Raw genomic sequence first — 24,059 nt, forward strand, 5'->3', positions numbered from 1 at the left:
AAGGTGACTATGAATCTTGTGCAGATCAACATATGCAAAATCGAATTTGTTTTTTAGTGACATATCATGACCATATCTAATCTTGCATTCATACTTGTCACTTGGAGAGCACATTTAGTTGTGAAACAGTCACTATTTATCAACCCAAATCTTACACATGCATGGTGTGACTACAACCACCCTTTAATGCGGCTTGCTAAGCTTATGATTTATGGTTGCTAGAGTTCAATAATTCGACTACAAATCATATTTTTTCATAAAATTTGAGAAAAGATTATTTGAGGAATTTGAGTAACACAATTTACAAAATAAGCCAAGATGTTCTAAATCTCACCACTAGAGGGCAGTGTTATAACTCAGACTCTGCCTGTTGTGGTACCGGTATATTAGGTAAATGGTTTGCAGTTAAATTTTGCTTTAAGAAGAAGGTAATAGATAATTTGTTTTGACCTGGCATTGTTCACCCCTTGAATTCCAAAGACCACCAGTAAAGTATTTCCATTTTGATTGAAAATTAAATAAGAAATTTTTTGAAAAATCCATAAGAATGTGCCAAATTTTGCAACAAAATTGCAGCATGATGTTAAAAGGGTGAATGGATCCCATATAATGCTAAATATATTCACAAACTAGATGTAAAAAATATTTTTTTCCCATTCGCCTATTAACAGGAGAAACCTTCAACTTTAAAAATAATTGATTTGTTATACATCGCCATGGATATCGCTAAAGGATGCGACTATTTGGAAACAAGTCGATTCATACATAGAGATATTGCAGCGAGGAACATCTTACTCACAACTAAAGAAGCCGACAGAGTTGCAAAGATCGGGGATTTTGGAATGGCTAGAGATATATACAAGTATGTACAAATTTTATGACACATACATTAGTCACTTAAGTGTTCATTGTTTTGTAATCAATTATTCAATAATATATACCGGTAATATAAAATAGATGTCAATAAACTAATTTGTAATTTGAATCAAGTTAAACTGTTCACTATAACATATATTTGCTCAAACCTTGTGAAATTATATTGAGCTAACTATTCTTATTTTCAAACTATGTTGTTGTTGTTTTTTGTACACAGAAGTGACTATTACCGTAAAGGTGGTAAAGCTATGTTGCCTGTGAAATGGATGCCTCCTGAAGCTTATTTAGATGGCATATTTACATCTAAAGCTGATGTCTGGTCAGTATTAAATTTACACTGATTTGTTCGGTTGGAGGGGGGGGGGTGAAAAAAGCTTGTGTAAAAACTGTGTTTTCAGAATTTAAAAAAAAAAACAGCTGAAAAATTGTGAAGATTATTTGTGTGACAGATTTATATTCGTTTTTGCAGGGCATTTGGTGTGTTGCTATGGGAGATTATGTCACTTGGTTACATGCCGTATCCAGGGATGAGTAACCAGGAAGTGATGCAGTATGTTGCCCAGGGTGAGCGAATGCATCCTCCAAGGAATTGTCCTATGCCTGTGTGAGTATATGATATCTCTGTCATACATGAATTCCTATGTAACTGCAAGTTGTCTGTTGATCCATGTGTATTCTCTCTCAACATAGTAATAACATTTACTTAAAATTTTTCTTCTTTTTTTCCACCATTATTTTGTTGCACTAGAACTTAAATAGCATTGCCCACAGACTTCTGAAATTTCTCAAACACACATTGGGGACTATGAGAACTAGTGTACCTAACTTTCAGAATTGTAATTGGTTGACTGGTTTGGCAGCTATATTGGATTTAATTTGAACTGAAGCGGCCATTTTGAGTCCTTTCTTGAGGGTTCAAGGCATTCTGAATTCTCTGTAGTAACATTAAAGATCAGTAGTTGCTTGACTTTTTTACCATGTTTTTTTTTTCCTGAAAAAGTGGCATTGATCTGAAATTTTATTATTAGCATCAATGTATATACATGTATAATGCTTATTTAATTTTGTGCTACATTTATTCAATTATTGTTAAATTTGTGATGTTCCATCTTTATTCTGAACTATGTACAACAAACAAATAATTTGGATCAGTCACAGAGACTTTAAAGTGAAAACTCTATGTTCTACAAGGGATCCAACAGGAAACTCTGGGCTCCTCTTTTTCCCCACTGGTACTGGCACTATGACAGCCCACTATAGAGAGTCTGGTGCCCAACAATGAGTTATCTGGGACCCAAGATCACAGTCAACTATGGTGCTTGGATTGTCCACACCATGTTTGAAACATCAAAGACAGCAAAGTGATTGGGACTGTCATAACTGAGCAGACCAAAGCTAAGGACAGAATACAGTGGCAAGACCTTATTGCAGTCTTATTTCCCACTGGGGATGCAGAGGATTGAAGAAGTCACATGATTTCACCGCAATCTTCAATTTTCATCCAAAAATGGCAAAAATGTTGGGAATTTATTTCTCAGCCATGTTGCTTCCTATTTTGCGAATAGCAAAGCAGTTTGTGAGAATAATAACATATATATCAGCGGCTATATATTACCATAAGGCATTCAAACCTGACAAAGCAGTTTGTGAGAACAATAACATATATATCAGCGGCTATATATTACCATAAGGCATTCAAACCTGACAAAGATGCTCTGCAGCTTTAGTTTTATTTTGTGGCTGCTATTCATTTTTAACAGCTTGGGGAAACAAAATTTTGCAATAGTCTCGGTGATGCAGAAATGTTCAGTGCAACGACATTTTACAATTTATGCAACAATTTATCACAGCAGCTTACAGTACTAGTTTTTATTGAAATTCAAAATTGTATTTTAAAATTACCGAATAATAAATGTTTGTATTTTACCACAGTTATCGCATCATGACTCAGTGTTGGCAACAGTACCCTGAAGACAGACCTAGCTTCAGTACAATCAAAGAAAGACTTGGTTATTGCGTACAGGTATAAATAAATCATTATTTCAGATTATTTCTTTGATCTCAAAATCTATTCTATTCTATTCTATTCTATTCTATTCTATTCTATTCTATTCTATTCTATTCTATTCTACTGTAGAATACTTTATTTTCGCTTGGAATTTATTTTCCCTATTTTCGCTGAATGGATGATTCCGTGAAAATAAAATCCAGCGAATATACTTTTTTTCCTATATCTCACATTAAATTCATCAAAAATCAGTGAAAATAAGTTCCATACAAAACGCCCAAAAAGCCTTTTCAGCGAAAATAAAGTATTTCACAGTATTCTATTCTATTCTATTCTATTCTATTCTATTCTATTCTATTCTATTCTATTCTATTCTATTCTATTCTATTCTATTCTATTCTATTCTATGATGGTGTAGTATAAAATCATTTTTATTTTTTTTTACATTCATATCCTTTCTTTTGTTCTGCTTAATTTTTACGACACAGGATCCAGATGTTCTATCTACACCACTGCCAGTATGTTCAATTGCTGATGATAGGAACAAAGCTAGAAGACCCATTATTAGACCTAGGAATGTAACAAGTTCAATGCACGTGATCGATTCCCATGAAATTAAAAACTTTTCCCAGCCCAGTACGGCTACTCCAAGTCTTAACTCTAGTCTCAACTCTTTGTCAGATATACGTTTTGTACCATATTTAGATGATCAGTTAAGGGAAGTAGACAATAGAAAACCCTCTGAGGAGCCATGTAACAGTTCTTTCAATTCTACTGATGTTGCTACAGTAAATAAATCTTTGGATCCTGAACCAGATTCCAGAGATTCAAGCTTCAATTTGCTGAATGTTCCGGCAAAAAAAAACATGATTGATGGGGACTCTGAAGTCTCCGGGAATGAAGAGACAGATTTACTCTCTCCTGAGAGAAGAAACTCTAAAAATCACACTAGTGACCTCCCCACAGTTAATGGAGAAACTGATCCAGCTTTAGAGAGTGACACACACAGCCTGAGTAATGTATCAGATTCGTCGGATGTAGATGGCTCGCCAAAAAGGAAACTGTTCTGTGTTAAAAAAGACAGCGGAGTTGTGATGATGTTTGATAAGGATGCTTCCGGTTGTCAAGTTTGAAATATGTGTAAAAGACTTCTTTTTGTATGAATAATAATAATCAGGATCTTTATAAACATTGAACTTGTATCCCAAGAACCTGGGGAAAATATGAAGACAATAATAAAAACAAAAGGATTTACAAGTATGCTGTGTGGGAGTGCTGAATACCTTCTTTCTGCACTGTCAGTTTTTTTTTTCAACTGTCAAAGTACAAATTTTAAAATGTTTGTCTTCTTTTTCCAACTGGTTATGATTCTAATTGTTTATTATTCAGCCATATCAAAATCATTTTTTTTATCTAAATATGTATGTATTTATACCAAAATGTAACAATCAATATGAAAGTTTTTTGTTAATTGTTACAATTAACATTTTTATTTAATCAGCGATAAGATGTTTATCATTTCCACTTTGTATTTACAGATTAAACTAATTAAAATGACTAATTAGTTATTATCAATGAGTATGGATGCAATAGCATTCAGCAAATTTGTATTTTTAATAATAATAATTAAATAATATAATGCATGGTTGTCTTGCCAACCAGGCTGAATCTTCATAGCTGGGCTATGATAGATTTAAGATATGAATAGAAGTCTGAGACAATGTGATATAATTGTGGCAATATATATATGATTTTTTTTATGAGAATAATTTATGTTTAAGAGAATTGGCTGTAAGTCAAGGTTTTTTTCATAATATTTGTGGTGTATTATATATTTTATTCTTGCTAGAAGCGCACTAATAAATCAAGTATTTGTATATAATGTATTTTAAGTGTGGAATACATGAGAACTTTTAAACACTCGCTTAGGGAGTTATGTTGGGTAATAATAGGTCACACATCCTAGTAATTTCTGGGGGTACAAACACTATAAATAAAAATTTTAAAAAAATGCAATCAGTTGTTATTGAAGTTAAAAAACAGTTTTAACATGTAAACAATAGTGGTACAATATTGTAAACCATTGCTGTTAATTGAGAACACTGCCCTCAGAAAATGACAAGATGTGTATTCTTTAGGGGTCCTGCATATGACCTCAGACTTGTGAGATATGACCTATTAGGTCCTTGGCAACTATAAATCATTCACAGGTTTTCAGTGTGAGTGAAATGAGTGGCAAATAACAGTGACGGATACATTGCTTCAATCATTGTGTCTTGTTAATGTTTTAGCAGAAACTTAATCTGACCTAATACATACTATGCAAATTAAATGTTTAATTGTTTCTACAAACAATGTTCATCTTTTACCATCCATTGTGTCAGTGTGTCATGTGTGATGTCAGGTACCCCCTCCCCCCTCCTAAAAAAAAAAGTATGAAAAATTACAGCTAAATCTGGTGAACCAGACTTGTGGTATAATCTAGTGCCAGTGAGCTGGGTTTTGGTAGTTAAAGCCTACACATACTAAATTATGAATTCAGGGTTCAAACAGGGTCAGAAAGAACCTGAGAATTATGTCAAGTTGTATTTTTAGTACTGGTGTATTAAAGTTGTATAAATAATTGTCGGCAAACTTTTGTTTTAAGCCTTTGACATTTCAAGTATCATGTGTATTGTAATAAAAGCAGCATCTATGGTATTTGCAAGATATCTGCACCAGTTCTGTGGATTCTGTTTCAAATAAAGGTCGACAAACTTGAATACCAAGGTGAGTTTAAAGGGCGGCAGTCATCGCGCTGCGCTCTGTTTGATATGGGACTCGTAGCAACGTATACAACCCATGTAAAATACATTGTTTATTTACATGAAATTCCAACACGTGCTGCGCGACGACCACCGCGCTTTAAGAGTTGGTGATGACTGCAACTTTTCCTAAGTATGTTTAAAACTTGAATAAATGGAACATATATTGCCAAATATTCAGAAAATGGTACATGCAGACCAATGCCTATATTACAACATAAAACTGGATTCAAAATTACGATCACGGCAATCTCCACGAGTGTGAAGACAGTGTACGATTCGATTGAAACATCTATAATTTACACAAATGTTTAAATATAGCAATTTTTGTGTAGGAAGATGGGGGTCGACCAATTTTTTTTTTTTTTTTTTTTTTTTTTGGAGAAAATCGTGGTTATAAATGGTCCCACATCGGAAGTCTCATGATGGGCTCAAACAAGTATAAATAACCATAGAAAAACACAAGAAACTCATAAATATGTTTGTTTTTATTTATATTCATCGCTCTTTGATTTGCTTCCACTCATTCGCAAACGCGTCAAGGAACTTGAGCGCACTATGCAAGTATTTATAACCTGGATTTCCATGGAAAACACTAAATTGAAACCTATTTTTCCACACAAACGTATTGTTAGATTGGCTGAAATTTCTATATATCAACATTTGCGTGAATCATAGGTATTTCAATAGGAGTATCAATCGTACGCAAATCGAACCATACGTTGTCTTCACATACTCGAGAAAACTAATAGTGTATGACCTGCCCCTTGGTGGAGGAAAGATGTGCTAACAAACGTACAGTAATGGCGGCCAATATGGCCGATATTTCCGAAATATCCTCACTGTTGTCAATTTTCACTGTCATCTTGTGTTTCTCTGCAATGGCTGTATTTATTATGAGGTAAGGACATATTGTTAACTATGAGTCAAACGGTTTATTTATGTTTGACAACCTAATTTGTTTCGCGCACCGCTGCTAGTAATTGAACTTCGCGAGTGAGTTCGTAGCTTAAATTGTAAATAAACATAAAGATTGGCCGATAAAGATTACAGGCCTCGAAAATTCTCGCTGCCCGACGCCCGTGGCAACTAGATTTTATGTCAGGGCAAGTGAAATCAACAATGTCCTCGTCCGACGGGCAAGCCATTTTGAAGCTGATGTTTATTTCCCTAAGCTCGGCCCTTGATAGATTGATACAAATTATCAACATGTTTCTATTTTACGCCAAAGTAACGCGTGTGATAGCTGTCATTTATTTTTTCTTTCGTCCAATGAAGTGGTTTATCTTGCAACTTTTTATGTAATAAAATTGACGTGAAATCCAATCAAATTACGACTTTTAACTTTTAAATTTTGGTTTCAAAATTGGTTCATTTGAACTGTCTATAGCCCTTGATCTCCGAATCATAGCCATGAGTATCGTCAGGTATTTTACCAAACCATCGGCACCCGAGTCACCATCGTCGGCAAACAACAAAAGACGCTTAGATCAGACTGTAGATAAGGTCGACAAGAGGTCAAAAAACCAACGCTATGATGATTCAAAGTGCCAACGAAAGTTTTTGCCTAAATGGATCGATCAGTGGCCATGGCTACAACACAGGCAAGATAAAATATTTTGTCAAGTTTGTTTGAAATATCCTAGTATTGCAAAACCGTCGGGTAAGCGAAATGCTTTTTTTGATGGTTGCGATATTTTTTCGCGTAGAATCAATGAAAGCAGCCGCCCACACTTGGAGTGCTTTGCGTATTTTCGTAGAGACGACGTCACACAGGTCATCGGAAGTCCCAACGAGTTGTCATCTCCAAATATAAATGCGACACCTATCGGGCTTGCTATGCGTAAATTGAATGACGACCAGCTACGACGATACAGCAACCTTTTTATCACAGTGTTTATGCTTGCCAAGTATGGGAAACCGATGTCAGACATGCCGATGCAATGTGCCCTGTTGAGGAAAGTCGGAGCAGAGATCGGCGATAACTACCAGAACGACAAATCTGCTAGTGCTTTCCTAACACATATCGCCGCTGTCATCAAGAAAAACAACATCCACGAAATTCAAGATGCAGCTTTCTTGTCAGTATTAGCTGACGGCAGTGCCGATGTCAGCATAATCGAACAAGACAATATCTTTGTTCGTTACGTTTCCAAGGGCGTACCAGTAACGACGATGGTAAGCATCGAAGCGCCGGCTCATTCCCATGCACTTGGTGTGTACGAAGCGATCAAAGACGACCTGAGCTCTGTCAATCTCAACATGGAAAATATGATTTCACGTGACAAGCCTGGACCTAAATTAGTCTGTGCTAATTTTGATGGCGCATCCGTCATGCAAGGACGGAAGTCGGGAGTTGTTGCCCATATATTGGAGGCACCCTACGTTATACCAGTGCACTGTATTGCTCACAAGTTAGAGCTCGCTGTGCTTGACAGTGTCAAGTATCTTCCCGAAATAAACAAGTTTGAGAACACTGTGAAAGGCCTCTTTAACTTTTATCACTACAGCCCAAAACAGAGACGGGATTTAAAGTTAGTTGCATAAATTCTGGACGAGGAATTGGCACATCTTGGATATATCAAACAGGTCAGCGTTAATAATTTTTAATTACTTATTATTCACAATTTTATTATTTTCGTCTAAACAAATATTTACTGGATTATTCAATATGCGTGTTATGTACATAATTGCCTTTAAGTATAATATTAATAATATATAAATGTACAATATACTTTTTTTTTGCATTTACCATGGTAATACTAGTAAGCAACAATAACACTTATTTTATTTTAAATTTAATTTAATTTAACTAGAATGATTTTTGGGTTTGCATGTTTATTTTCCTCAATTTTTCTATATACTGTGAAGATTTGTTCGTTTGATAAACTTAGGATATTTCAAAGATCTTGAACGTTTTCTTGTTTATATTCATGTACTATTAATTTGTTGATTTACTCCTAGGTTAGATGGTTATCCAGCTGACTAATATTGTTTTAATTTACATATACATTTTTGTTTACAGATTTGACAACTTCTTTGAGCCACCTATCTCCTACTTTGAAGCATTTTACATAACTCGTTGGCCAGCAGAAAGGGATAAACTTGTACTTCATGGTGTAGATGATGTCACTGCTCTATTTAATCATTTCAGTCCTCTGTTTAATGAGGAGGAAGTGGCATTGGGCATTGAGCAGTACACCAATTTAAAATCAAGGATGAAAGATCTACCTGTCACTGGGATGTATAAGATGTACCAGCATCTGCTCACTATCAGGCCTCATAATCTGCATGTTATCTTAAAGCTGGTTGATATCATGTTTACAATTAGCTGCAGTACTGCTACTTGTGAGAGATGTTTCTCTCACATGAATCAAATCAAAACTGCAAACCGCTCCTGTCTAAAGCAATCATCCTTACAAGCTTTGCTTCGTACAAAGTTACATGGGCCTACCATAGTAGAATTCAATCCACTACCAGCAATTCAACATTGGCTTGAAAGTGGTGGGACGAAACATATACATGGATACGCTCTTCAGCATGATGAATCAGAGAACAATATCATATCAGTAAACAAATAGCAATATTTGTGAATGTGATGATGTAACTGTTATGAAATAAATAATGTATTCCATTAATCCTAATCGTGTGTGTTTTCTTCACATAATGTTACAATATACACTTATGCAAAATGGGGCAAGCATAATTTTCATCAGGGCAAGTGATATTAAAAATCTACTTGTCCTGTGGCAAGTACATTTTTTTAAAAATTTTCGAGGCCTGAAGATTACCTGGTCTGTTATGGATCTGATAGGACGTGTCGAAATCAAAATTTGAAGGAAAAAAAACGCTCAGAGGAAAATACTTTCGGCCAAGTGTCAATTAACTTAACAGTAGGAATCGAATCGCATGTGTGCTGTATTTTTCTGAGGCCCACTTCGTTGGCAGAACAATGTATGCCCTTTGTGGCTGAGGCGGTGTTATTATTTAATCAGCTCTGATCAACGCATCACTAATATTGATTCTCTAGGACAGACCTACGTCACGATTCTCCAAATATTGCCAGCTAACGCAAAAATCAATTTTCTCCCGACTTCCTGTTCTAGTCTGTCATAGAAAAAGTAGCGTTGGTCACGATACTAAAAATAGAATATGCGGGTAACACTACGGAGGGATCAATGGTAAGGTCACTAAAGTGATTCACAGTCAATTCGTCCCAATTCACTTTCGTCCCAACACATTCGTCCCACAAGTCGATTCGTCACAATTCACATTCGTCCCACGAGTCGATTCGTCCCATTTCACATTCGTCCCATTTCACATTCGTCCATTTTTTAAATTTTTAGTCAGCATTACGATCTTGAACAGGGTCAATTTCTATGCCAACTGCTACTGACACGCTAACTAATAAGTCCACGTTGCGTGAACGGTGTATTTGTATTTATTAACTAATAACTTGTACGTTGAATGTCCGGTGTATTTGTATTTATTAACTAATAACTCTACGTTGCACGAAGGTGTATTTGTATTTATTGACTAATAACTTGTACGACGTATTTGTATTTATTAACTAATAACTCAGCGTTGTAGGTAAGGTGTATTTGTATATAACGTTGGCAAAAACAAAATGGCGCAACGATACCCTGGGTGTCTGGGTCGAGATGTCCAATTTGGGTCGAAGTGTCTTGGGTCGAGACATTTTTGGGTCGAGATGTCTAGAAATCTTATTTGGCGAGTTAGTAGTGGGCTAACCTTAAATCTGACGAATTGACTTGTGGGACGAATCGACTTTGGGACGAATCAACTTGTGGGACGAATCGACTTCGGGACGAATTAACTTGTGGGACAAATCGACTTGGGACGAATCAACTTGTGGGACGAATCGACTTGGGACGAATGTGATTTGGGACGAATCGACCGTCCCCCCACTAAAGTTACATAGCAATCATAGGGTAATAGTAAATTAGAAGGAAAATAATCATTTGTGGGTTGGGGGTTGCTGCTTGGCGCTGAATCTGTTTTGGGAACACCTGCGTAGCTGAATCAAGGTTTCCTCAAAGTCCCATTCATTAGTGAATGAATCTAGGCTACCCATTCATTGTCAATGAATGGGTAGCCTAGATTGAGTCTGTGGCACATATAGTAGCTATATTTTTTATGTTGTCAATCTCATGAAATCTGAAACAAGGACTTGTAGTTTAGTTTCCATGTGTGAGTGTGTCTAAAGCTGCATCTCTGACACTCCTTGACCAGTTTACTTCAAACCTCACACCCTTTTCCCCACCAGACTTTCCCAACCATTTTTTTCTGCACTTTTTATTATATTCTTCAATATTTTTGGAAATGAACCCTAATTTTAGAGACAACACAAATTTTTCAGTTTTTACTCAACAAAATTGACTATTTTTGTCCCTCATCTCCTAAAGGGAAGTGCAGACTATAAAACAGGACTACTGGTATTTTGTGGAAAACAGGGAACTACTGGTGAAAAGGTTAATACCTTATCTGAAACATTAATTGCGTTACAAGCTACACCTATCTTGGAATATTGATGACATCATCAGGAAATTTTACAAAAGCAAAACAAACACTATCCGAAAAAGCATCTAAAGCTCTGTTTGAGCTTTATCAAGTTATTCAATTCCAATATCAAACCAATATTGTAATATGGTGCAGAAATCTGGGGATCAGAGATCATTGATTTTACAAAATGGGATAGAGGTGCTACTGTATTGAAAAAATACATCTTAAATACTGTAAAAGAATCTTGGACTGAACAAGTATGCTAGCAATGCTGCTTGTAGAAGTGAGGTTGGTAATTAGCCATTACTGAGTGAAGTACATACTTCCATGTTTAAATATTAGTTAAGACTACGGGAACTTCCAGAAGACAATATAACAAAATGGGCATACAATGAACAAAAAAATCAACATAATAGTTATATTTGGATATCAACAATAAAAGACATGACAGAAATTAATCAGAATTTATTGTGTGATACAGAGGAAATAATCTTAGACACAAAATCCCAAATTTTGATTTACAAAGTGAAATGTCAAAATTATACAAAAATACACTAATCATTGGCGATCAAACATTATGAAAGATGATAGCATATTACGTACATTTGTTATAAACAATATTTATCAAATGTTATAAATATTGAACAAAGAATCAGTCAAACCAAATTCAGGATAAGTAATCATGACCTTGGTATAGAAACAGGCAGATACACACAGCCCAAAACAACATTACAAGATAGAATTTGTCTACGTTGTGATACACATAAAGTATATGAAATTACAAAATATATGACATTACGACAAGATTTGTTACCACATATAATTCTCCCAAAAGAAATTAAAACTAATACAAATTTCAATTTATAATGAAAATACCGGTAACAGATAAAACCTTAATTATTAAGCATGTTGCACAATTTATCTTCATGGCATTCCAACAACACACAAAACACATGTGATTTGAACTTATATTTTATTTTTTTGTATGGGTTATTATTTCTATTACTATATATTAAAAGAAATGTGTGTTTCTAAAGATGCAATAAACAATTATTATGTGATTCAGTCGAAGATGGCCAACTGGCCATTTTGACATGTAAAACACTCAAAGCTTGTATTTTGACATGTTCGAACCAGACCTTGGGCATGTGTTGTTAGATTTTCTTCAAATTTTGTCGAAGGAGTAGACACTACTGGAAGGTAGATGTACTTTGATGATGTTGACATTTGTTTTCTTGCTTTAAATATCATTCATGATAGCATTCCTTGTCACATGCATAACACATGCATTTCTATAGTGAAAATACCCTACACCACACAACAAAACTTATTACTCACTTTATTCCAAGCAGCAGAATTCTATATTCCTGTGATTTAATTAAGATTTAAGTACACAACAAGGACTGTGCATTGCAAAATGCTTTTTTTGTGATCCTATATAATTTGACAGCCTGGTGGCCATTTTGGTAATGAAATCATGGGATTAAATCCTGATACTTGTCTGCAACTGGTTCTTGGAGGTTCAACCCAGTTCTTTCAAATTGACACACGCACTGAGTAGAAACACATTTTCTGGTCTATTACCGGTGTATTGTACTTGAGTCCTGCATATATTTGTATGATACACTGCATGCCCATAGAAGTCAATATTTTAGTTCATAAAATAACATTGATGTATACCGGTAACATGTACGTGTAATTACAAGAAGGTATACATGTTAGTGTAGCCATGAATAAAAAAGTGAAATTGACTGGGTAGCAGTGTAAGCATTTGTAAATGAAGTCTAGAAGTACCTAATATTGGGCAATCGTTGTCGTCATCATTGTCGTAGCAGTGCACTGGGAGCTGAGTATCATTCATTATTTTTTTCTTATCTAAATTTTGAATTGAGCAGCACATACACATGCATATGCACATGTTTATCTTACTTTATGCAGTCTGATTGGCACAAATCATGCAGTCATTTTTGTCTCAAATATCCAGTTCAGAGAGATCAGCATCAGTACAATCACCATTGGCTTACCTGTAGTAAAGTGGTATTACATGGGGCAAATTATTTTTGCCATCTTTGCTCAGTTAACATATAGCAAATGAAAGTTGGCAATCAATGCAGCTTGCATTCACATCAATAAAGCTTTGATCATGAGGATGAGGAACTGTTTAATGTTGGTACAATTTCAACAACAGTTGTTTACCCTAACTCACTTGTATACCCTCTATGCATGTAGCTTTTAAATGTTTTTTTTTTTTTTGAGTTGGTTATTCCTAGATATAGATGAGAATATAGGAAAACTGCACACAATAATTATACCAGTATTGGTATTAATACAGGATTAACTGTGTTGCCAATCACTCTATTTTTATCCCTAGTAGATTTTATTCTGCAAACTAATGGATGGACTACATATAATTTTACAGTAGACCTGTTCACATTTCTAGTGTTCTTATAAATACTAACATCGACATTTTAAGAGGTTAAAATATCCAAATTTGAATATAGTCATATATATAGTGATTTTCTTCCAACAGTTTGACCTGTGTTTTTAGTAATGATAGAACTCCCTTGTAATATCACAATGCTAGTAGCAATATAACTTGCTTAATTTTTTTAGTTTTCGGTCCTCAGTGAATGTCAGATTTTGGGCTGTTGATGTTATAGTAAAATCACAGTCCCTGGTGTGGTGGGACTGTGGTAAAATGTATTGTGTCCCACAGATACGATGGGTGATTTGCATGTATTTGCATGGAACAATAAGCCACACCCGCCAATACCATACCATACTTGTCTGGTACATTGGCGTGGAGGGGAGGGGTCATCATAAACATGGCTACTGGTATTGAGTGTACAAGTACACATGTGTGTACAAATGAGATGTTTACAATTCTGCCGATTTTTACTCTTATTTTGATTTTCTTTACTTTGGTTATCTATTTTACCAGGTAAGAACAGCTATTAATATTGGTGTGCTAGCGATTCAGTATTATTCTGAATTAAGCTTATCAGTCAGTGCAGTCCTTCACATTGAATTTTAATGAATACCATATGGGAGATGTGTACATGTATTCTCATTTCCAAGTTCAGTTTGAATTTGCCAACTTCTCATTTTGTTTCATGTGCAAGTACAATTGCAGAGTTGTGTATTTGATGGTGCAAGCGTAACCATTCCATCCTAGCACATGCATGTGCTGCATGCCTTAGCAGTCAGGGACAAAAAGATGATTATCTACAATCTCTGTAAATATTGATATGTACATTGCCAACATACTGTGTTTACCTGTTAGAAATCTTCATATTGAACCTCTTTGCTTACCACACAATGACCAAAGTGCACATGCTGCAAAAAATTTCAATGTAGAAAGTTTTTTGACAAATTCACAGATTTGATAGCGGTGAACAGTACATTGGGATTTCTGTCAAATGAAATTTGTTATAAATCTCTGTGTTTTATGTTTATTTTTTCAATTTGCCAGCAATATTCTCAAAATAGAATGGAACCTATTTGTACACAGCTCAAAGTGTTAATTGATTAGTCTTGTACGAAAATTAATCTGTGATTCAAACATTCTCTTAAAGTTACTAAGATAGATACCATAACAACCTATCGGTATTTATCTTCTGATCTTTAGATACAGCAGGTGAATATATTAGTGCACATACAGTACCACTGTTTGTCTTAGTGATTAACTGATGGCCTATCATGTACGTCAAAGAAATTTAGTGGTGGTTTTATGCTTTGTAAGTTTTCTGATTCAATTTTTCTGATTCAGTTTTTCTTGTAAGCATTTTTTTGTGACAATGTACAAGAAACCTGCATCTCAATTTGTTTATCTGTTCTTTAGTTTTGTAATTGCATCTGTACAACTGTACAACAGATTGTCTGCATGCATAGTTATTTGGTAGTAACTTATTAAAGAGGCAGATAAAGAAAAACATAACGAAGTCTTCCAGTCCATAGTGTAACAAACATCCAGTACAATTCACAGGTCATTCACATGACTGAAGGTTTTCTCTTAGTCAGAATAGTAAAATAAACAAGTATAAACATACTCTAGTCATGAATTTTCTTGCAATAAACACAAATTTCTTGCTTGTATACTATGTATTAATAATATTATTATTAATATTTGCCCCAACACTATTTGGACAAAGATTTTCCTTGGTGCATCTGACCTAACCTATATGTGCATTGCCGTGTTCTACTTCAAAAGTGTTTATAGTACCATGCTTGAATTTTGTAAATAACAGGGAAATATTTGTCTTTGACATAGGTACATTTTAAATTGATTCTAGTGTACATGTGCATTAATTGTTCTTGATTATTCAATGTAAAATCAGGCCACAGGGAATTCTGAAAAAAAAATAAATACTAAATTAGGCAATTTCAGAGGAACATCATTTGTTTGTGTTTTTTTGTCACAGACTTGGAATAAATCCGCTTCCAACCATCAGTAGTTCAGGTATTGGAGATGGTGTTCCAGTCACAGCTATGGTAGGAGTACGAAATCCATTTATCTTAGAAGTTGTCAATACCCAGCAGTCATCATTGAATAGTAAGTAGCTTAGCACTATACTGGATTTAATGCTGTGGATGCATGCTTGTATTCTGTTGGCATTTCATCCACATCCACATCCATGTAGGTCTGGTTGGTATAGACAAGGCTCACTCCTGTTTTTTCTCCTGGTATCCAACCAAGGCTCTTTTAAATACACCAGTCTCACACTGAGATTTGTTAATATATAAGCACATTCATTTTTAGAGTGAATATAGAAATTTGTGGGACAAACTGAATGACTGGTTAGATGTACCAGTACATGTAATTTTAACGTGTCCCTATCTTTGAATATTTTAACAGTACTCTAGTTTAATAAAACACTCATGATTGTATACTACTTTAGTAAGATAAACAGATCAATGAAAACTCTCAAATCTGTATTTTAATACTCACTATTCAGGTGGCGTTAAATTAAAACTATCCACAGAAGTGACCTGCAATGTAGAAGTATATTGGGGTCTGGAAATTAAATCATTATATTATATGTTTACTAAACATGGAACCCATGTTGAAATGTTACAAGACGACACTAGTATGCACGAGGATGATGTAAATACACATGATGGTGAACCTCCGCTGCAGCTATTTATTGGTAAAAACCAACCTATAAGGTATTCTTTATCTTTCATATATAAAAATGCGCTACAAAATCAGTTATGTTGATGATGCTACAATTTTGTTTTGGGTTTCTCTGATCTCTTTGTGTACCTTATACTCTTTCATTGGTCCAGGGAGCAAAATTGTGGTTAATGCAATCTGTTGAAACTTATGTTATGATCAATTTTAGGATTCATTTTGGAGCCTAACAAAATTAATTCTGTTGTTTTTAAAGTAGATGTTATATCACTATGAGTACATATACTCATTAGGGTTGTATTTAAAAATGCCATGATACAACCATTATCCAGTACTCCCCAGTATTAGTACAAGTCTGGAATATATGTATGAACAAGAAGGTACCCCCCCCCCCCAAACATAATGGACAACCTGTTTCACTGGCTCATTGAAAAGTACTCAAGATGTACCGGTATTGCTGATTTTTAGTCTCTGTCAGACACAACCCAAAATGTGGGCTAGTGAATGAACAGTGTCCCTGTCTAGTGAAATTGTACAATGATTCCTCAAAATTGCAAGTTCGTTTCAGCAAGACTTGGTCTAAACATCACACAATGTCTCACAATTGTTTTTAATAATTATTACGGTAACCGTATTCATTTATTATTATAAATGCTGTCCCACCCGGTTTCCTTAAATCATGACAAATCTGTATATCACCCTTGGTTGGGTCAATGTTTCTATAGTATATTTCACATAACATAATGGGCAGCGCTGTGTAAGCTATAAGTTTGAATTCACTCTTGGTTGGTTTCTTCTTAGCACAGCAAAACTTAGTCAGTATTTCATCTTTAATGTCACTTGATATGTACAACATTGCTAATGACAAAAACAAACTTGATAAAAGTTATCGGATCAGAAACAGGACATTCGGTGGTGGTAAAGTCCTGCAATTAGGCATTCTGATTGGTTGAGAAGCACTACATGTAGGTGGGTTTTAACCTCAATTCAGAACTGTACAATGAAATCTGCCTTGGTCTCCACTGATGGAGCATTCCAAAATAATGACTATTAAATTGTGTCTGTATATGTAAATCATTACTACCATACACATTTCTGTCCTGCCTGTTATATTGGGTCACTCTCTGCTTGTTTGCTGCAGATATCATATTACACCCATGTTTTAAACAAGTCCCTGGTACAATAGGTAGGTTTTCACTTTGTACATGTTGTTCAATAATGATGTAAAATCAATGATATATTGATATGTCACTTGCTATTTTTGACTCCCATGTGCGAAGCACAAAATGGGAGTCTTTGCAGTTAGTGTGTCTGTATGTGTGTATGTGTGTATGTGTGTATGTGTGTATGTGTGTATGTGTGTGTGTATGTGTGTATGTGTGTCCGACTGTTCCACTGCTATCTCAAGAACCATACATCGGTTTTTGATGAAACTTGGTGCATAGATGCTCTGGGCCAATGCGCAGATTTGATTAGGTTTTGGTAAAAATCCATGCTCGTTAATTACCTAATTTGCATGATAATTAGCTATTTTTTAGCTGTTCTATGACTGTTCCACTGATATCTAAAGAACCACTCATTGGATTTTGATGAAACTTGGTACATAGATGCTCTGAACATATGCGCAGATTTGATTAATTTTTGGTAAAAATCCGTGCATATTAATTACCTAATTTGCATGATAATTAGCTATTTTTTAGTGGTTCCATGACTGTTCCACTGATATCTAAACAACCACTCATTGGATTTTGATGAAACTTGGTACATAGATGCTCTGAACTAATGCTAGGTTTTGATTAGTTTTTGGTAATAATCCGTGGATACTAATTACCTAATTTGCATAATGATTAGTCAATTTTCGGTTTTTCCACTGATATCTCAAGTACTAATCATCACATTTCAATGAAACTTGGTACATAGATGTCATACGACACTGCACAGACCTGATAGTTTTTATGGTAATATCAGTACATATTAATTACCTAATTTGCATAATTAATTAATTTTCAGCATTTGATATAAGTAGTTAGCATTACATTTCAATGAAACTTGGTACTTACATACTCAAGGACTATGCAGAGATTGATTGTTTTCGATAAATATTTGTGCATATTAATCACCTAATTTGCATAATTAGTTAATTTTCAGCTTTTCCACGGGTATCTCAAGTACTAATCATCGCATTTCAATGAAACTTGGTACATAGATCCTTTAGGACTATGCAGAGACCTGATTAGTTTTAGGGTAAATAATTGTGCATATTAATTACCTAATTTGCATAATTAATTTTCAGCTTTTCTACTGATATCTAAAGTACTAATCATCACATTTCAATGAATCTAGAATTATGCAGACCCAATTAGTTTCCGGTAAATATTTGTGCATATTAATCACCTAATTTGCATAATTAACCAACTTTCACACTGATATCTCAGGTACTATACATCACATATCAATGAATGTACATGGATGCTGTAGGACAATAGACAGACCTGAATAATTGTGGGTTAAAATCTGTACATATTAATTACCTAATTTGCATAATTAACCAATTTTAAGCTTTCACACTGATATCTAAAGCACCGTAAAAACTCCAAAATTTCGACCGGTTTTAAATAATTGGTGTTAGAAATGTGACGTGTTTTTAGAGTCAAAATTAAGGTGCATTTTCGGACGGTCGAATTTTTCAGAATAGAAATCAGCAAATGAAAAAATGGGGATGATAGACAGTGTGCTTCATTAGTTTTAAAAAAATGCAATGTCCGTCAATTGACGTAAACTTCCTCATGTTTCACGGTAAAAGCAAAGGTCGTGGCCGAGTTGTAACTCAAAATCTAAACAAAGTCATCAATCAGTGAGTATTATGACAAGCAAAACAAAACATCAAGACGCGGAGAAGAGGTCAGCACAAAACTAATAGGTCAAAAGACAAAGCTGTCTCGCACTACCTAGGAAAACTTGCGAATGTTCGAAGTACAGGTACCCATTGGACAAAAGATACATGGAAGTTTAGCAAACTATCTCCCCGACCCAGTGCAATGTATCCGGTTAGAATCAAAGCTCACGTGTCCCTTATTTGAGGGACCAAATTCTGCCGTAAATTCGCCCTTGGATTAAAAAATAAAATGGGATTTAAGAAAATAAAATGGGACTTTTAAGGTGTATTTTGGCGTCATTTTTTGGACATTTCAATCAATCCTGCCGGCTAAAATAGAGTAAGTTTTACCGTAGTCATTGACGTCTGTCTATTCAAGAGTACACGTGTATGATTTTTATCGTGACTAGCGTGAGCGGGTAAGCTTCCTTTCGAGAATGAGCTGTTATCACTGTGAACAATGTTAAATTATTCTTCAGATGACCAGTTTATTTTTTAAAAACAACTAATTTTTTTATTTAAAAAAAATCATGCCGTTTTCGCATCAAAATCCAAGCCAAAATATCGTACTGCAACACCAATCTCTTCCGCATTGCGTTCAATAACATTAACATATTTAAATAAGCTATGGTAATTTGAACACGTTGGCATCATCCAGCTTTTTGATTGGTTAATTAGCGATTTGACCTATTTGACCTAAGAGAACATGGCGGATATCCTACGGCATCAAACGTTTATACGAGACCGGAATCATTCGCTTACGATGAAACTAAGTTGACTTTTATTTGTATTTCATAACCATTCAACAAATTTATTTTGTGTACATTATTATAATCACTACTGAGTACAGTAATAATCAACAATTCAGAAACACAGCATGCCGAGATTTTTGTGTTCGTTTTTATTTGAAACTTCGTTTATTTAGAATATATTTTCGTTACCAATAAAATAAAAATCTCTCAGTCAATCAGAAACCCGGATTCATGCCTTCGAGGAAGGTCCCGTTTGAACGCTCACATCGGTTTTTTTTTCGTTTGGGGGAAAACTAAAACTGGTCGCAATTTTCGAATAAGAATGAGTCGGCAATTCTTAGTGGAGTCGAAAATTTTGAGGTAAATAAAACACCGAACCCCGGCAAATAAATAGGCGTCCGAATTTTTAGAGGGGTCGAAATTTTGGAGTTTTCACGGTACTAATTATTCCATTTCAATGAAACTTAGTACAAAGATGCTCTAGGACAATGTACAAACCTAATTAGTTTGGGGTAAAAATCTGTTCATATTAATTCCCTAATAAGCATAATAATTCATAATTTTTTGGTTCTAATCACATTTCAATTAAACTTGGAGACATAGATTTTCTGTTACATTGCACAGACCTCATTTGTTTTACACTCAAATCTGGTCATATTAATTTTCTGATTTGCATAATTAGTTTTCAGCTAAGTAATTTCGAATTATATTTAATGTGTTTCCAATACTCTCAGCACATGGGAGTTCTTTCTAAGCTTTCTTTGATTATACCTTGATTTTGTAGTCTCGAGGTATGCGAGGGAGAGATTCTAGAATTGAAACCTCATGTTGAAGAGAATGAAAATGGCAAAAGTTTAGATTTTGGTAGATTACCCAGGACGAGGTATCCACTGGTAGTGATGATGTCAGTTGCCGAGACTGAACAAGTGTATAATGACTATGACAGTGGATCAGATATTGTGAGTATACTAGTGTTTAACAGGTTCTGAGACTATTACTCGATGTCATGGTTTTACATGGCTAAACACATGTGACTGACTCCTGTGATCGCACAAAGTGCTGGAAAAAAAGCAATTGATGCAGAACTAATGCAATTTGATATGAATTTCGGGTAACAGTAGAAGTATTTGTCTTGTGTTATCACTACAGGTAGCCATGGTAACAGCTGTCCATTTACCAGACGATAGTTATTCCGCCAAATCACATCTAATTTTGCAGATGGTTAAAAACAGTGCAGGAACTGTGTGTAATCTAGAGGTAAACTATGTTAAATGCGACATCAATTTATACAATGTTCTTCGTTGCAACATACACCAAATCAAGTATAGGTGCTGTATTTCTATATCAGCATGATGGTAATAGTGCCTGAAATTATGTTAAACTCAAGATGCTATGTTAACATTCATTGGCCCTGTATTTAATAAGACATTTAATACAACAGTATATGCAACCATTAATGTCATTTTTGGCTTGCCCTTAATGAATCCAGAGAAAGTCATAGTAGTGGCAAATGGCTTGTTTTACCATAATAATGGGACAGTGCTGGTATTAGGGCAACGATTAAAAATAGGGAGGGATGTGCAGTCCTTATTTCTAGCATTTAACTAATCTTTTTGATGGGAAATTATATTGAAATTCATGATAAACAAATTAACAATAGTGTTGACTTTGTGAATATAATTGATAGATCATTCAACTTAAATTAACAGCATGGATAACTTCACCACTTTTGTTTATGTGTTGCTGTACATAATTGTACACACTACACCTGTTTTTGAAATCCTTTAAAGAGTCATGAGTAATTTCCATTTTGTTTTCTACATTCTAATTAGGTGATTACTATCAAACAGATATATATGGTTAATCTGTATGCATTGATGACCTTTTCCACAACATGCTGTGATCTTCCCTACCTTTTTTAGTCCATCTCTTGATCTTATGCTGTGATCTGCCCACCCTATGCTATGATCTGCCCACTCTTACATATACAGGGCAAGCCATGTTTATAGTTTAAGTACTTTTTGTTTTACTTTATAGAAGTTTTATATGTCAGTGGACGAATCAGAAGCGTCTTCAGAAACGTTGGATCCCCAGTTGCCAGTTGATGATTTAACAGCTGAAACCCTAGGTGCCAAAGACTGCACAGTGTGTCAAAATGCTGGAATAACTCGTGTGCTGCTGCCATGCAGACATGCATGTGTTTGTGATCATTGTTTTCCATTGCTGAAAAAATGCCCCATGTGTCGGGGACATATTGAGTCTTTCTTTCATATGTATAGAAATTATGCATACGAAACGTATGACGATACAGACAGTGATCTTGAAGAGGAGGTTCCGACTTTGCTGGGGAAATTTGAAAGAGCACGAGAACGACTAAATCAGTGGTTGGATTTTACGAACTGACATCTGTAGCTGTACAATCAATGTAAGGATGACATGGTGGAATGTACGAAACACAAGCATATAATCACAATTGATTCCCTGCTTCAACATCCAATGGACCAATAAACATGTGATGTCTGGCTTTAAATACAAGATCCTTAAGATGTTGAAACTGTGGGGTATTTCTGTATTATTTAATATGTCACAATGTCATGAAGATATACAGAAAATAAGTTATACCTATGACATACATTGTGCTTGCTGTGATGAAGATATATTTGGACTGTATCGTGGCATGGCACGTCACGTCTTTGGCCAAATATCATTCTGTCTCTTCCCTTACTCCCATAATGCAGTGTTGCATTTCAAACAAAATAGTACACAAATCCAGCCTCCAGAGGGAGCTGTTGCTTTTTCCAGTCAGGAAAACTTGTGGCCAGGTGCTGTTACATGTGCTTGCAGTTATTACTTTCTTAAACCTAGATATTTTTACATTGGCAATTTGAATCAGTTTACATTCTATACCATTGTCAATATGGTCTTTTTTTTATTGAAATACTAAGTACATTGAATTATTATTGGTGACTCGCGTGTGGCATACACAACTATTGTAGCATAATCTTCTGTGTCAAAAAATGTTATCCCAAACACAAAATTGCGTGTTGGAAGTAAGAGTACCAGTCCTCCAATTATTGAAACTGTAATTCAATGCATTTCCAGCCAAATTGTGTAAGCATTTTCGTACCAAATGTTTATAAATGTGTGCTTTAAAGATGCCATTGTTAGATTGTGATTAAGTCTACTACATATACGGTAATATTGTATTTTATAAAAGTTACAGAATGGTCTATCATTACTCTGATGTTGGTGATATTGTGACATAGCTACTGATTTTTAAATCATGTTGGAACATGGATTATTGGACTTTAATATGCACATACTCTATGCAAATTAGAATGTTATCAACACGACAAAGTAACAATGTATTCTGTATATACCACTGACCACCAACCAAAACTGTAACACTGATCGATTTTGTGATAGTTACACCCCCCAAATTTTTTTCTTATGTCAGGTTTGGTGCATTTCATGTAAATCTGACCCCAACCAAATGTAAAACCGTTAACATAGTTGGTCCAAGCATGCATGTACATAAAATTGTGGTGTTCAACATCAGATTTCACAAAACAACCATGGTGCTTCCAATAAAAGAAACTTGGTATTACGATAAATTATATCAATAATTACAGTATATTAGTTGGTGTGCAATAATTTATTACTTAAGCTCCCGTTTTTATGTGCAATTTTAAGTGAATATGTATTATATACGATTTACCTTGTGATTCCTTCAATCAAATTTGAAAAGTAGCATTGGTAAGGCTCCAGATTACATGGTGAACATTAACAATAAACTTACTTGGTGAAAAGTGTTTTTTTTTTTTTTTGCCTCATCAAATTTAGATACGTTTTTCCCCTCTTTACGTCCTTCAATTTACATACCAGGTGCATTTGGTTTGGAATAAATTTATTGCAAGAAAACGTTTTAAAGTTCAGGTTCAGGTGTACAAATCAGGACTTAAAATGTTTTAAAAGCTCACCAGGAATGTACAGTATTTTAATAATCACTTTAGATAAAACTAATAGAAACCATGGTGATAAAAACTGATTCCTAGCAATACACCAATCTTTGTGGTAGAGTTTGACTGCT

At 34.8% G+C, this 24,059-nt stretch overlaps 3 protein-coding genes across 4 annotated transcripts in view; all 3 read left to right on the forward strand.

Annotated features, from left to right (window-relative positions):
* Window positions 1-5,239, forward strand: part of LOC100368524 (tyrosine-protein kinase receptor-like) — a 44,447-nt gene extending 39,208 nt beyond the window's left edge. Inside the window, exons 22-26 of the mRNA XM_085494128.1 lie at window positions 672-862; window positions 1,094-1,195; window positions 1,346-1,480; window positions 2,809-2,899; window positions 3,373-5,239. Coding sequence (XP_085350254.1) covers window positions 672-862; window positions 1,094-1,195; window positions 1,346-1,480; window positions 2,809-2,899; window positions 3,373-4,017 — 1,164 coding nt within the window. The 3' untranslated portion in view covers window positions 4,018-5,239. The remainder of the gene's footprint in view (window positions 1-671; window positions 863-1,093; window positions 1,196-1,345; window positions 1,481-2,808; window positions 2,900-3,372) is intronic.
* A 1,210-nt stretch (window positions 5,240-6,449) lies between these two features.
* Window positions 6,450-23,778, forward strand: LOC100368375 (cell growth regulator with RING finger domain protein 1-like). 2 transcript variants are annotated; one of them, XM_002735159.4, is made up of 6 exons: window positions 6,450-6,589; window positions 15,633-15,763; window positions 16,167-16,377; window positions 20,754-20,928; window positions 21,119-21,226; window positions 22,007-23,778. In XM_002735159.4, the coding sequence occupies exons 1-6, from the start codon at window positions 6,492-6,494 to the stop codon at window positions 22,370-22,372; spliced, it is 1,089 nt and encodes a 362-aa protein (XP_002735205.2). In that variant the 5' UTR covers window positions 6,450-6,491; the 3' UTR covers window positions 22,373-23,778. The 2 variants fall into 2 exon arrangements, with proteins under 2 accessions (XP_002735205.2, XP_085350255.1); XM_085494129.1 differs by lacking the exon at window positions 6,450-6,589 and adding an exon at window positions 14,050-14,152.
* Window positions 7,102-9,326, forward strand: LOC146748650 (zinc finger protein 862-like). Its single transcript, XM_085495931.1, has 2 exons — window positions 7,102-8,277; window positions 8,714-9,326. The coding sequence occupies exon 1, from the start codon at window positions 7,102-7,104 to the stop codon at window positions 8,233-8,235; it is 1,134 nt and encodes a 377-aa protein (XP_085352057.1). The 3' UTR covers window positions 8,236-8,277; window positions 8,714-9,326.
* Window positions 23,779-24,059: the final 281 nt, after the last annotated feature.

The sequence above is a fragment of the Saccoglossus kowalevskii genome, chromosome 2 (genome assembly GCF_978046115.1).
Source record: "Saccoglossus kowalevskii chromosome 2, keSacKowa6.1, whole genome shotgun sequence".
In the NCBI taxonomy this organism is placed as follows: Eukaryota; Metazoa; Hemichordata; class Enteropneusta; family Harrimaniidae; genus Saccoglossus; species Saccoglossus kowalevskii.